This window comes from Thermobia domestica, chromosome 7 (genome assembly GCF_964235325.1).
Source record: "Thermobia domestica chromosome 7, izTheDome1.hap1.1, whole genome shotgun sequence".
NCBI classification, from domain to species: Eukaryota; Metazoa; Arthropoda; class Insecta; order Zygentoma; family Lepismatidae; genus Thermobia; species Thermobia domestica.
In genome coordinates this window covers 168,443,093-168,459,051 of record NC_137460.1, presented here as the reverse complement: position 1 = coordinate 168,459,051, position 15,959 = coordinate 168,443,093, and the positions used below count along the sequence as shown (strand labels likewise).

General features: G+C 35.9%; 2 protein-coding genes across 8 annotated transcripts in view; both read right to left on the bottom strand.

The window, feature by feature from the left end:
* GAPcenA (GTPase activating protein and centrosome-associated) overlaps positions 1-15,959 on the bottom strand; it is a 772,500-nt gene that overhangs the window by 273,195 nt on the left and 483,346 nt on the right. The gene's annotated exons all lie outside the window — the stretch shown is intronic.
* Positions 1-15,959, bottom strand: part of LOC145690564 (bromodomain-containing protein 2-like) — an 85,506-nt gene that overhangs the window by 47,147 nt on the left and 22,400 nt on the right. The window contains exons 1-4 of one of the 2 annotated variants that reach the window (XM_081765579.1): positions 15,376-15,408; positions 15,050-15,151; positions 7,596-7,741; positions 22-178 (exon numbers count right to left, since the gene is read on the bottom strand). In XM_081765579.1, coding sequence (XP_081621705.1) covers positions 22-178; positions 7,596-7,741; positions 15,050-15,151; positions 15,376-15,393 — 423 coding nt within the window. In that variant the 5' untranslated portion in view covers positions 15,394-15,408. Of the gene's footprint in view, positions 1-21; positions 179-7,595; positions 7,742-15,049; positions 15,152-15,375; positions 15,409-15,959 lie in introns of those variants that run through there. The other variant, XM_081765578.1, reaches the window with a different exon arrangement.

Sequence of the window (15,959 nt, the reverse complement as noted above, 5' to 3'; positions counted from 1 at the left end):
ACTTAAAAGTTCGACGTTTACCTGTTCCTGCATAATCATTAACTGCCTTTTCCTTTCCTCCTCTTCTGAGTCCTCTGATTCTGACGTAGTGCTGGATGTTGAACCAGTTTCTGATGTACTTGATGAAGATTTTTCTACTGAAGCCTCAGGCGTTGGCTCATCAGGAATTTTTGCATACCTACAATAAATAAAAACTAGTGTCCAGGACTGATAAGAGTACACTATGAAACCCAAATCTTTCCTCAAAGGTGAAGGACTCGATTTATTGCGAACTGAATATTATTTTAATTATTTTCCAACCACAATAATCGCATAAGAACCCTCGCTTTTGTGATGATAATTTACACATCTGTATTGTAAGAGTACTTTAATATGAACAAGACCTCCTAGTTTCTTCGCTGGTAACGTTTGTAAGACCAACAAATATAAGCACTAGACCTACATTTTATGTCCTACGCCGGTTAGGCTTGTCACCAGATGATTTTTGGGTTTTTCGGTATTGTATTTGCTGTTTAGGTCTTGTGTATTTTTCATTCACTTGCCTTAGTTCTGAAATTCGCTACTATCACACGAAACTGGGACGATGCAGAAATAGTTGGCAATAATGTTACGAACTAAGTCCAACGGCAAAGGCTAACTCCATGTATATAAAACTCGTAACCACTAATGTAATACGCAACACATACAGCAACCAATACAGTCATTTAAGGATGTAGACAGCTAGTTTTTCTAGAGGAACAGGCTTTTCACATATTAAGAACAAACCAAAGTTTATTGAATGTTGAAAATTTTCATGTTTTTTCCCTCTCATTTTACGAATATTAGAAGCAAGTGATTAATGCTTTATTTATGTTGATACCAATAGCAGCTAGAAATTTTATTAGGAACTTACTATGAGTATACTTATGTATAACATTTATTAATGGCAGCGTCAAAATGCAAGGATTTTATTGACATTAGGGGGGAGGGGGAAGGAGGATGAAAATAAGGTAAGAGCATCGGGGATTCCAGCCGTATGTAGAATTTGCGCACCCTTCATTATCCTAGTTCTAAATGCTCTGCAAAGAGAGTAATCGTAGTGTTATTCGAGTGGAACATATCAGTGGCAGACATGAAGTCAGAAAACACAAAATACGCCGAAATTACAAAGAGGCTGAGCAACATTTGTACAATCCGCAGCAAAAAACCTGCAACATGAGCATATAAGTTTATTGTGAAATGACGAAGTCTTTTGCTCCAAAATAAGTGTGCACGGGAGGAGGCCGAGGTTTATCCTGGCGTGATTCGTTCCACTTAGACGTTATGTTCATTCCCTGTGCTGTTAGGCGTAGTTTCACAATAAACTTACATCCTTATATTGCAGGTTTTTTGCCGCGGATTGTACAAATACGAATTTGATTATACAATTATTTCCCTACAGGAAGTTGCCTACAATTTTAAATCCTAAACGTGTGACTGTGTAGAAACTGAAGTTCTTTCGATTTTTTAAAAAAACAGAATTTCTGTGATGTATTACCTTGTAAAGTGGTGTTCGAAAAAGGTTGTGCAGTGAACTTATTTGTTGACGCTAATACTTTGTAGTAAATTTGGATTAAATTTGAGTTTTGAATTCAATTTTAGTATAATTCTTCACGCTATTACTATTTTGTTCTAAATGTAGTGTATTATTATGAACCAATTCCGTTATATGATGAACGCACTGTATTATTACTCTGTAATTCCCTCAGTAACTATTTTAACCAGTTTACATTAAAAGTACTTCGTGTATCAGATCGCAAAATCCCTTTAAAAAAAACAGTCTAATTTTCTACGTTCCACGTAAACTAATTCTCCTTCCCTCCTCATTTGATGACCATTCGTTATGACCATATAATTAAATTTATGGACCGTTTAGTATATTTCACTGTTTATTTATAAATTCACTTTTTGTTTATAAATTTAGCTAAATGTAGCATGAGTATACTTATTTCTGAAAATCATTAAGCTATTTTTTGAAGCCACTTAACGGCAAACCTGTTTATATTTTTTCTTTTCTTTTTTTTTAAAAAAATAAATATTTCTAGCTGTGTCCTTATGAGCACGACCATTATCATCCCAATACAAAATGAACTACGAAAAAACATTTGAAAGTACTGTTTTGATTGCAGGTATCCAGCAGACGTTCAGTTACCATTCCTAAGTGCTCAATCAATGATAAGAGAAATAAAAATCACACAAACTATTACCTGACTAGGATAGCAGTGCGGTTTTGGGAGGATGGCGCTGCTGTTGTGTTTACATCAGTTTCTTGGCAAGCACGGTGGAACAGGGGAGCGGAGAGTTTTACTCTGCAGTGTATCCAACGGTTTTTAAAAGTTGCAGTTTGGATGTTATGCATAGCCTAATCTCTTTTCGCTTAATAAAGAACGCCGTAAGTTATGTGGTTGTAGTGAACCATTCCTGCAGTAATGCAGATGTATTGTAAATAGTGATATATGAATGGAAATTACCAATTTAAGAACAACATAGCACAATTGACAATTCAGTGAGCTTCTACCGTGTATTAAGCAGATTGTATAAAAATTAATTACGTTTTATTCGATGTCATAAAACAGGAGCAACCTGTAAAACGGTGATCGCTAGTTAGTTCGCAAGTTAATATGGAGGGTGTATTTTTGTTGTAGTTGTATTTTTGCATGTTATTTAAGATGTTCTGCAAATAACTTCAATAAGTTTTGAAACTGTGTACCTTAACTTGAGCCAGAGGCGGATCCAGGCTGAATGTTTGGGAGGTGGTCGTTCGAAATCAAATCAAGGTAAGAGTGTATTGCAAAAAACTTTAGAAAAGAGTAAGGCCTACCTCTTTTAGGTTTTATTTTTAATTTATAATACAAAGGTGATAATTCTTAGGTTTTATTTTTAAAATAAAAAAAATGTCCTATTCTGGGAGGGGGCAATTGCCCCGATCGCCCCGCCCCCTGGATCTGCCCCTGACTTGAGGATATGCGTGAAGTGGTTTATTACGAACAGGACCAAAAAAAAAAACTGTGATAAATTACAACTAATCCGGTTAGAAACACTGCTTGCATTTTAGTTCCAAAACCGGCCGCTCGCACTCGTTCGCTGGTCAAGTAATAACACCAAATGATATCGAGGCAGCAAATACTTCATTGATGTATTCGACCTATTCTACCTAAACAGTATAACCTAAACAGATAAAAAATCCTGATAATATCCAATAATTTCATCTGGGTATGGAATCAATCTTGCTAATAGAATATTTGAAGGGATCTTACAGGATGTTGACAGAAGAGAAATGCCTCGAGAATTATTACAGTCAGTTTTGTCGCCTTTCTTGTGAATTAGAACAATGATTGATTCTGTCCACTGTTGTGGCAATTCTTCCTTGTTCCAGATAAGGAGAATGAGTTTGTGTATCTTGTTCCACAATTTTTCGCCTCAGCTAAAATTAACTCAGCCGGAATTTCGTTTACACCCGGAGATTTGTGTTTCTTTATTTTCTTTATAGCGATTTCTAGTTCTATTCGGTTGGGTTCTGGAATATACGGTTCTGCGGTGTGTATCTCCCTCTCTCCGCATACATTAGTTTTTGACTGCGTGTTAAGCAAATCTTTCCGTCTATTTAAAATGCTATCTGTATCAGCGAAAACTGTTTCATCAGCTTTCTTTAACATAAGCACGAGGTTGATAGCCTTCCTTAAATTCGTTGATCTCTTTATACATGTCCCGAATGTTTTTATTTTTACTATTATCTTCAAGTTCCTAAATTTTAGCTTTCAAAAAATCGCGTTTCTTTGTTCTAGAAGTTTTTGAAGTTTCCCGCCTGATGTCTACGAAATTTTGTACGGATCTTGTAAACAACGTAATTTTACCTGTTTTCTTTTTTCTGCTAGTTCGAACCATGGTTTGTTCCTACGTATTTCCGCGTGTTCCAATTTTTCTTTTGAGAGGATGCTTCGCAAGCAAAGAAAAGAATTCAATTGCTGGAATATTCTTCTCCATAATCTTAAGGTTACATATGTTAACTAAAGAGTATATGACATGCGTCAGATTTCTGTAACGATTCCTGTAATGTTATTGAGATCATCATCATTTTGCTCAAAGAGTATTGTTCCGTCATATAATCGATATTCTTTCTTCACAGTTTTGGGAAAGTCATTATTTATATTATATTATTATAAAGCAATTTTAACGTGGATCTTTGTGGATGCCTAATTAGAAACAAACAAATTATAAATATGCATACATTCAGATTTCAGAATGTGTTCACGGCAGTGATTTGTAATACTGATATGTACTACTACTTCATCTACATCGCCTAATATATAATATACTCTACAACAGGTTCACCTCGAAATCAGATTCATCTACCGTAATGAGTTTCATCTCTCTTCTCTAGAATAAGGCGTATTTAGAATTTTGTTTCGAGGGGCTAAGCCTAACACAAGAAGGAAGTGGGCAATTGCCCATCTGAGTTTGAGAATTAAATATATTTTAATTTATGCATAAATTGAAGTTATAATGGCAAGAATTGCAGACCGATAAATCCTATATGATATGATATAAAAATTTAGGAGTGAATCTAACCCTTTATTCTATTCATACAAGAAAAAGGAAGCATCCTGTTGGCCTTCCTAATTATTCCCCGGTTTTGATTTTCTTTAATTCAAATATTTCCTTCTTTTAAAAATAACTACGCGATATAATTTTTCCTTTGCTATAAAAACTAAGGTCCTGTCATGTTGATATCCGCGCAAATTGGTGTGGAACACCAGTTTCTCTTATCAACTCCTCTTAGTTTTGATGTTACTGATGACGGCCGACTTGAATCGCAAGTGACAACGGTCGATAAAGTATGACAGGCGAAAGGAAAGAAAGTAACGCCAAGAAAAAGAAACAGAAAGGAGGAAAGAACGAAAGAAAGAACAAAAGGACGCACTTCTTACATGGAATGAAATTTGACAAATACAGTATTATTTCTGAAGAGCAGAAGAAAATGGAAAGTCAATGACATTCTTAGAAATGGTAAGGATTATTGTACGTGGAATGCGAAAATCTAACAAATTTATTTCGGGGGGGGGGGGGGGGGGGCGCTTGAGCCCGATAGCCTCCTAAATACGCCACTGAAGACAATTGTTTTTCAACTTCATAAATATTTTGAACATCGCTTATATATATAAAATATGGGAACGGTCTTACCCCCCCCCCCTTCCCAATGTTGAAGACAGATTTGCGCCGATGCTCCTTCCCCATTTCATCTATCTAGCGGTTACCCTATGAAACTCTAGTCCATACCCTTTCATGTGGTTTTTGTTTCATTTATTTCGTACCCTTAGCTACGAAGATACTACGTTTGCTGAGCAAATGTGAGCCTTTCTGAAAATGTACTTATATTCCTTTTGCTCTGAACGCCCCCATATCTAAAAATATTTTATAAAAACTGAGTTGGAGCCAAATCTATCCTGCAACTCAAGTTTGTTCGAAACGCATAAAATCAGTTTCTTTAGTTTGATTGATTACAGTCTTGCATCAGTAGCAAAGCTATATGAGACAGGGATTTTTGTATAAAGTGGGATCCGCAAAACTGATTTTGAAATTTTACGTCGGATCGCAGTCAAAATCTATACAGCAAATTCATCATTAGAATCATCAGAAGCAATTTTCGGATTGACACTTTTACTATTTGCTTGGGTTTCCAGTTATTTCATAACATTCCATTTTTCATAATGATTTTTTTGAATTAAATCAACCATTTCTTTCTTGAACGTTCTGTAACGGGCTCGTATGGTCGTTTTCTTATCTGATGAAGTTTGAATTACTTTAATAAATTTGCTCGAAATGACGTCCTTTTTTCTTCCCGTAAAACTAATGTTAAACGATTCCAAGTTATACGGAGACTGAGATCCAAATGTACTGTACTATATCAGCCAATGCCTGCGATATTTTAATTTCAGAATCGCGATTTAGGAAATAACCTTTTGCTCGTTTTCTGAATACAACACAAAAATTTGTTTCCATGATAGTTATTTTATTTATTAATATCGAATATAAACATTTGTAATGAAATGTTATATCATTAAGAACAGTATTTTTATTGTAATAATCCCAAAAATAAGCGAAAAGCACTACAAATATATTCAGGATACAAGCATTTGTAATGGAAAGCTATACCATTAAAATATTTACTATAGTAACCCCAAAAATAAGCACAATTGGTGAAAATAAGTGTTGCATCATAAACGAGAAAGAGGTTCGGCCTTGTGTTACTAAGTGTTAGAAGGGGGAGGGAGTGGGTAAAATTGGTCAAACATAGCGTTACGTAATATGTGGACGGCCTTTACGATGATTCAGATTCAACCTCAAGCTGTTCGCTGGGGCGGATACAGAATAGACTTCTATGGAGACGATCATGCCGTGAAATTTTCCACTGCTGATTTGGAGCTGCCACAAATTAGTACTTAAATACAGTGTTAATGGTTCCGCTAGGGCGGCAAACGTCCCTTCGTCCTTCCCTTTGATTCGCCAATGGTTATAGATCAATGTCTTTTATAGCATTGACCAATAACCGAACAAATACTTTCACACACTATTCCTGTGTTAGTTCTCTCTTTATTGTGATACTAAAACAAGACTTATTTGTTAAAATATATTTTAATTGTCGGAAAATGTTTATTTCTTATTTATTCGGTGTTCCTAGTTTTCTTTAAGTATCATTTTTAACTTATTTAATCCTTAATTTTTTAATATGAGAGGATACCTAATTTAAAGATTATCGTGTTATCAGTGGGGGGTTCGGAAGGGAGTGCTGGCCTCAAATGAAAATATAACAACTGTTTCCATTATTTCAACAGTTTTTTTTTCTTGTGCCAATATATTAGACCATTAATCTGTCAAAATAATGTTCGTACGAACTAGCTGGAAACCCTAAAAGTTACAATGGGTAATATTTAGTTAAATGTTATGTTTAGTTTTTCCCTACGTCCCATCCATCCTTTTATACAAGAACAAAAAAATATCGATATTTCTTGGTGGATTCTGAAGAGGGCCCTCCATCAAGAGAAAATTATTTTTATGTTGTTTCAGCGACATGAGACGATTTTTCCCTTCAATATAATAGATCAGTAATTTCCCCATATTAACCTAACTTGAAACCTACCGGCACTACAATTAAACTAATGATTGTTTTGAATTAACAGCGTGGTAAGGTACAGGCACAGAAAATCCTCCATATTTAAAATCTGCCGAGTAACATGCGCTCGGCTACTTGACAATTTACATAAAGTTATAACCAGTTGGGTATCAACACATTTTACAACAACGTATGGATACTAATGCGCTAGAAAAAGGCTGCAGAGACTTAAGATCGCCACAAGCCTGTCAATATATAAACTGAATAAATACACTTTCCATTTTCGGATGTCTAGGCGTACATCAGGTCAAAAACCAACGACGTTACAATGTGTGTTAGACACTAGTTTTCACTAATTTAACTACCAAATGAAGTTTTATTTACTTTTTATTGATTTTTTAAATTATCTAAAAGCATTTATCATGAAAACATTATGTAACTTGAAACTTACGTATTTGATACAAACCTCATTTCAAAAACGTCCTGAAGTTTCCTAGCCATAGCTACAACATCGTGGTCAGGAGGATTGTACTTGTAACAATTGGTAAATATCAATCTCACGTCAGCTGCAAACTCTGCTGCAGTCTTGTACTCTCGATTATCCATCTTTTGCTGTGAAAGAAGAATATCTTAAGTACTAACAAAGTACATTCGTTTATGTTTTCTATACCTCTTATTTTTTTAACTAATTTACGGAATAACGGTAAACAAAATTGTAGAAAGCAGTATTTTCCAATCCCCATGAAGTAACGTGCTATGCAGCATATTTCGTTTTCCGTTCACTTGTTGCAGAACCGGCCCGGAAACGTGAAAGAAATACCCTGTTTTTATACAAGAAATCTGCCTTTGTTTCTGCCTTCTGAAAGTACATTTTCGTCAAATTCACATCCTTAATTTTCAACTTCGGCGTAGCCCAACAAAATTTCAACATATTGTATGATATGGGAAATCTGCACAACCAATATACGATAATCCACCAACTCACATCCTTCTGTGGTAAAGTCGTTGTACGGAAAAAATGATTACTGAAATATATTGTCATATGTAGGAAAGAAATAGGAAAGCTTTGCTTATCTCCTGTTCTCTTTTTGAATGGATCATGATAAAAGAACCTATTCGCGTCAGAAAAACGCTAAAGATAAATACATTTTCTATTTGTTCTGTGTGCGTAAAAATAGTGTCAGAATTCTACATACGGGAGAAACAAATTATGGTGACGAGAAAAAAAAAAAACTAAATATACATCGCCCTCCAACAAGCACCACCACTCTTGGCATTTCAGGAAAGTGTTCTTCCATATTCACCTGCAAGTACACTATCACCTAACGTTGAAGTGAACAACGGAGCTACAATGCCTATAAAATGCTTAAATGTCTTTCCACAGTATTTAACTGAAATACGCAATTTCTAAAGTAAATTACTAGTGGCTGTTCTTGTAGGAAATAGCAAACAGTGTTGCTTTTTCAGTAAATGCAGTTCTGTTGCAAAGGATATAGTTCTAAAATACTATCTATCTATGTGATTCTAAAAATCTACTAGTCTTTTTCAAAAGAAATCAGACCCGATATAACAAAATACAGTGCATCTTAAATTACACTGCTTCACAAAACAGCTTAAATAAAAAATATATCCTTTCACTTACTGGATAAAACCATAGTACACAAGTGTAGGCAGGCATGTAACTTCATTTCTAAGCCTAACTATCTATGCGGAATTTTATTAGATAACGGGCAGGTATATTTTGCATCAAACACGGTAGAACATCATCTCTAAATTTTAAGATCATTTTGAAACAGTTTGAAAGCTTTTGTACCAGACTTCTGTGTTTAGTTTTGGGCATTCTTCATGTCTTGGTTGTCATATCATTCGTAGTTGAATACAAAAATTACGTTGACAAGGTTACTTAAAAATCTATGACACCATTTCTATACAATGGGGTACAAATACATATTTATTTCGAATATACAGAAAAAATTATTCATTCATAACCTATAGAATTTAGTGAGTTGATTTCAGTTTAGCGTCCATTTCAGCAGGGGTATGTGAGTCGTAGATCTATAGCTTAACGGGAATCCGAACCACACGAGTTCGTGAAGGGAACTGAACCCAGGTCTCCCATGCCAAAGGCGGATACGCTATAGAATTTTAAAGATTAATAGGAATTTCACGCAACTGCCATCATGACACCGCTATTACAAAACGCTGTCCCGTACGGAGAAAACATCAAAGTTTTTCTTTCCCTCCCGCACATATGTTACAATGTATTTCAGTAATCATTTCCTACACAGAAATGTTGTCAGCCCCAGGACAAACAGCGCAACAATGCTTTATGAAATTTCTACGTCACTACGTTCATACGAGAATTAGAACGACTTTACCAACTTTCTTCAATCGACAACCACGGACCGGAGGCATTCGTCAAAGCAGATGCACGGTATCTGACCATTACACATTATCGTTTGCCAGCCACGCACATCGTAATTTTTCAAGTCTATGATTTTTACTTAATGAAAAATACCGATTTCTAGACCACTCTGCGAAATTCGAGCACAATATACTTAAATTCAAGTGCACTGACAATACTGGTGGAGATCGACATCAACATGTCTCAGAATAGTTTGTTCAAAATAAGAGTACGTTTTATGATTGTGTGCTGAGGGACTCATAGTAAAGTATATTTTGTAGAATTTGTTGTACTGTATGCATTCTACTGTTAGTTCCTCTTTTTGTTTTGACGTACTGAAGTACCCAATAATGATAATTATCGAACATTAGTTTCGTACAAATTAAGATACCTCTGTAAAAGTAGAATTTCAGAAAAATTTCCGAATACAAGTGTTGGGAGTAACTCAAGAACATGTTGATTGGTTTCAAATTTCCAGAGATGGGAGCTATATATGAAAAATGGAACAAAAAAGTTCTTACACAAAATGTACTGAGGAAAAGCGCAATGTATAATACGAGAAGGTATTAAAAAGTAATTCCTCCTGTCCTTCACTCCTTATCCTTAATAATGCATCAACTAAAATATACTGAAGCTGAAATAGTTTCTTCACATTACTCTTGTTTACATGATCCCTGGTAGGTTCAAGTCATATACACCAACGTGTCAATCCTATGTTCTACATCTTGTCTTCACAGCAGATTTGACCAGACCAAACACTGCCAAACCTTGTTTAATAAAAATGTTCATACACCAGGGTTCCCAAATGATCCCCTTTTTCCCCACAAAATCTTAAAAAAAAACTTGGTTCTTAAAAGTTCCTATTTCAGGAAAATTAGTCCTTAATATCAAATGGTAAGAGATAATTTTCTAGTTCTCATTCCATCATTATGTAAAATGAACATTATGTCCCGGAAATGTGCAAAAATGCTGAAATCATGAAAGAAAAAAAAATCTTAGAACTCATAACGTGTGGGTAGCTGGAGGTCTTTCGTCTCCACAGCTGGGTGGCTGACTTGCAGACTTGTGTGTGCTTATTTTTAAACTCTTTCATTTGTCCACATGTCTGTTTTCCAATATTCTTTCTAATGTCTACATAATGTCTAGTTAATTTACATTTCAGCCAGTATGGTAAGTAATATTTATAATAACCTTGATAAAGTCGTTTTTCAAATGTTATACACTTTCCCCTTTGCATGTAACATCCAAATTCATTACTTTCATTCTGTACGCTTCAAGTAATCAGTTCTGTCATATTTATTTCATGGAAATTTGCTCAGGATTTCTTTTCCAGGTCTAACTGAAAAGCATTGGAAAGTACACATTCCAAAGTAAGTGGCTGGAAACAAGACAATAGAGGCCTTCTCATATCGCCGTGGGCAGTGAAACAGTGACAGTGAAGTGTACTGTAAAGTGTGTGCTAGAGCAATAAATAGAGGTAAAAGATTGAGCTATAAAATGTTAGGGCATTGACAAACACTGAGAATAGCAGGATCAAGCTAGGAAAGATACAGCTACATTTGAACACTAGACTCGAATGAGAGCAAAACAGTCCAGGAAATTCAGTAAGACCAACAGTGAGATTAGGAGTGCTCTTAATGCAGCTTGTACAGCGGAACTGATTTCGGCGATGAAAACTATTTCATACTTTTCTGGTAATCGTGCAATGGCATTGCTAACGCTTTCCTGACTATGTTTCCAACTCCAGGAGTAGTGCCTGAAGATTTCACTCTAAATCTCACAAAATGTTTGTACCTGATAACCGATGCACTGTACACTTATTTCCGTGGACGCAAGAATCATAGTTTACATCACAAAATGATGAGGCAACTAACGCTGCAGGAAATAACAGCTTCAAATAATGATGCGTTTTTCGTCTGAATCTCAAAGTTCTATTGTAGTACATCATTTAGAAAGCTTGTACAATCCGCGGCAAAAAACCTGCAACATGAGCATATAAATTTATTGTGAAATGACGAAATCTTTTGCTCCAAAATAAGTGTGCACGGGAGGAGCCCGAGGTTTGTCCTGGCGTGATTCGTTCCACTTAGACGTTATGTTCATTCCCTGTGCTGTTAGGCGTAGTTTCACAATAAACTTACATCCTCATGTTGCAGGTTTTTTGCCGCGGATTGTACATGGGACATGTAACAGCAGAAAAGGTTTTGTTAGCGCTGTAAAGCAGATTTACCACTGTCCAATATCATAGTTGGCGCCGATCAGCCCTGTCAAGAAAAAGTTCCTGCGAAATAAACGAGGAAATGAAAATGTACAAAGTAAGGGACTAGTAAACATTGGCACATATGTAACATTCATGTAATACACAATGCTTTTCACAGAAAACTGGAAGAGATTGGGACTGATACATCAAATTTATTATTATTATTATTATTCCAGTTGGCCTACTCGAGGACAGGACTACTCAAAAATGCAGCATCAAACTTTCATAAAACATGTCAATAGCAGGAGGTAGTTAACTCTACAACCAGCACTTCATCGCCTGTTGAAACAATGGAAAATTGTAAGAAAGTACTTTCTGAAATTATATTCCATCTAAATGTGACCGACTCATGAATACAAGTAGTTATTCCAAAATTACATCCCTTCTCCGGAAACCTAGTATGAAAGCTGAATCACTTATTTATATGTACGTGCTTCCTTGTTTTTGAGGTTTACTTCAACTTTCAACAAGAAGGGTCTTTAATCCATGTACTTTATGATCAATTGAAGGTTTGGTACTTTCCATAGCGGGAAGGGTCTGTAAACCAGAATGTCTTCAGTCATTCGTGGAATGAGGATTTCAGTTCTTTAGAAAATGGTTAATTTACTCAATTCTACCAATACACTGTTGGGTGAAGAGGTCAAGTCCAAAATTGACTTACTGGCAAGAAAATAGGAAGAACAATTTTATTACATTGCACGAAAGCATCTTATTGCAGCAATAAAATACATTGTTACTAGTAAAGTTTTGTGGACGGTAACAGCAACTTACTTCAGTACTTCCGTTGTTTTGCACCAGGTGAGAGATGTGACAGCAGAAGTATGACACATCTGTAAAGTAGCTGGAGCCTTGCCTATAAAGGTTGAACTGGATGCAGTAATTGATGAATGGAGATATTCAATTAAAGGATTAACATGAAATCTGAAACAGTGCGGAAAGAATTGATAAGTCATTCACGAGAAGTCCGCGATTGATGAACCAAAGTATTTAGTCATTAGCAAGGTTGTAAAAGCAAGTCTGGAACTATCACACGGCAGTGCAGATGTTGAACGTGATTTCTCGCTCTCAAGCAGAACTATGACACAAGACAGGGCAGCAATGAAACCGAGAACTTTAAATGAAAGATTGACTTGCTGATGCTCTAAAGTAGCACAACAAACCCGACCTAGTTTCTATTACAAAACTATTGTTAGCGTTAGCACGGATAGTTTAAGCAGAGTATCAGGATCATCTGGAAAAGGAGAGGAAACCGAAGGAAGAGGCCCAACAAAAACAGGAGTTGGAGCAAATTGCAGCAGAAGAGGAGGAAAAGCAAGATGTAGAGACGAGAAAGGTGATATTATCTTTAGTCGTAAACTGGAAGAAGCCAAAAGTGAAACGAAGATGCAGTTTTCTGTCACAGACAAACTTTTTGATAAGGCCAATACAGGTTTGAAAACTGATGAAAAAAGATTTGGAAGAGGCTAAATTTCAATGATTGAAGGAGAAATGAAGTCAAAAGAAGCCAAAGAAATGATTGACAATATTTAAAATAAGCTTGAAAAGAGGAAACACTTATTACGAATTATTCTGAAAATAAACTGATACCAAAGTGTTCAGTGTTCACTCTCTGTTTAGACACTGTCTCTACATGTGTGTTTATGCAATATGCACTTATTTTGCAATAATGTATCTGTTTTATCCAGTCTTCAATTATATCCACATGGTTTCGTAATTATTTTGTAATGTGATACGTACATGAAAGTGGTCATACCCCATCCACACAAAATTTAGCTTCAGTAAGTACTTTTGTGCGAAAGTTGAAATCTGCCCAAACGGCTTTTGGTAGGGGATTTTATTTAAACAAGAATGAACTTCATGACTTCGGGTCTATATTTAATCCCTTCTTTAAAAATTTGTGATCCCTTTTTGCTCCTGTTTTTCTGCAAGAATTGGCCCTTATTCCTCTATTCTTGTAGTTAGCATGTGCTGTCTACATAGACCTAAGGACGTAAAAGTTTAATGGGTCCAAATCCAAGCTGGATATAGCACCATGGGATATCTCATCCTCACAATTAAGTGTCTTCTTGCAAATGACGACCATTGTCATGATGCAGTTATATGGAATTTAGGATCCGCTTCTCTTTGACTGCCTAGTTAAGTTTCTTCAGTTTTGAGATGTCAATCGCAGATGACGTCCTTCCAAGAATTCAATGCGATAAACTCCGTGTCCAGAAGATCGTTGCCATCACTTTCTGCGTTAATCTTACGGACTTGAATTCTTTCAGACGTGTGCAATCATTACTGCGCCACTCATCGATTGCATTTTAATTTCTTTTATACTGATATATCTATTTTTCATTTACAGTGATACAAATTTAGAAGTGTAATTCTGAATTGTGTCAACGAGGCTAGGAGCACTTGTGGCATTTTCACGCGATAAGCGCGCATGTCTTCCGCCAGTTCTGTGGGAAACCACTTCGCCACACTTCCTGGAATTTAAAGGCACCGATTACACTTTATTCATAAAGCTAATTCATAAAGCACGTTAAACACAGCTCCCAGCTCCTTGATCGTGATCAGCCGATCCGCATAAATCAATTCATCTATTCGGATTTCGCCCTCCATCAGTGATGTTCATGGGTGCCTGCTGCGCGGTTTATCACCAATATTGATCGACAATACATACTCCTTAAAAGACTAAACTGATTTCAATAAAAATCCCACACTATGCATTAAAATATTGATGATTAATACAAAAAAAAAAGTATAAAAATTATGGTATTTCTTATATAATACACATTTCATGGCCTCCGTTAGTAATTAATTCGGTACATATTGTAGCCACGTCTTCTAGTAATGTACGTAGCAACCTAGGAAACTATTCTATGACTAAAGTTCTCATGCGATCACACATCAAAATAAGTCCTCGCATGCTACGAAATAGGCTTCACGATAAGACCTCGTCCAATCACAAACTGCAAATATTTGCTCTAGTATCTACGTAAAATCCATGTTTAACTGAACTTTTAACGTCAGAAATCGAGCAAGCGATTAACCAGCTGAGACAATCAAGATCACCTTTGTAGACGATCTCCTTTCTAGTAAGGCTTTATTCAGTTACTCCATAAGAAAAATACCTATTAAACTATATTCAAAATTCCGAAATAAACTTTCCTCATGAAATAATTGCTTTGTGTTCAAAGTGATATTAGAATCAAACTTTACATATCATTAGCGTAAACAATCAACTATGAATTAACATTTACTTCTGTACCTTGACTGTGCCAAGATCCATCGGCTTCTTTATAATGTCATGGTAGTCATGCAGTCCGAGGAGATCTGCATCCACTGGTTTATAAAATGGCCAAGCATAACCCTACAATTAAAAGAGAAAATGAAATTACCTTAGGTATGGAATGAACGAATACTCATTGTTCTTAAGGGCCTTCAATTTCCCTTCAATGTTCTTATTCAAATATATGCTTTTTAATATAAACAAAACTAACTTAAAAAAAAAAAAAAACTTTTGCACAAAACACTATTCTGTTTTATAAATTAATGAAGTGTGTTAGAAAGTAATTAGACTGATTTTGTACTAACTAAAGTTTTTGTGTGCATCAAACAACAATGTTATCCCCCTTCAAAATAGTTCCCTTGGACAGGTATACACCGGCGGAATTGTTTTCCCCCACTCTTGGTAGCAGCGCCGGAAGTCTTCAACTGGTATGGCTTCTAACTGCTCGGTCACACAGGACCTGTTTTAATTACGGGAAAAGGAAAAAGTCACAAAGACTCAAATCAAGTGAATAGGGGGTTGAGGAACAACAGTAATGTGTTTTGAGGTCAAAAATTCACTCAACGCACACGTTTTTTCGATTGTCCTATTCAGGTGTGAGGTTTCTCGACACCATTTTGGCACCAATCTTTCGCATGTTCAAATCGTCTCTCAAAATTTAATGTACGGTGAAAGTGTTTAAATTTTACTGTTCACTCATCATCTTTATCGTTAAACGACGGTCTGATGTTAAAAGAGCCCTCACACGTTCAACGTTTCCGTCAGTTTTGAAGTTCTCCCTGAGCGAGGTTCGTCTTCAACGTGTTTTCGGCCTTCCAAAAATGAATTGCGCCAGCGGAAAACTTGTGCTCTTGATAAACAATGTTCCCCATAGGCCCGTTTCAACCTT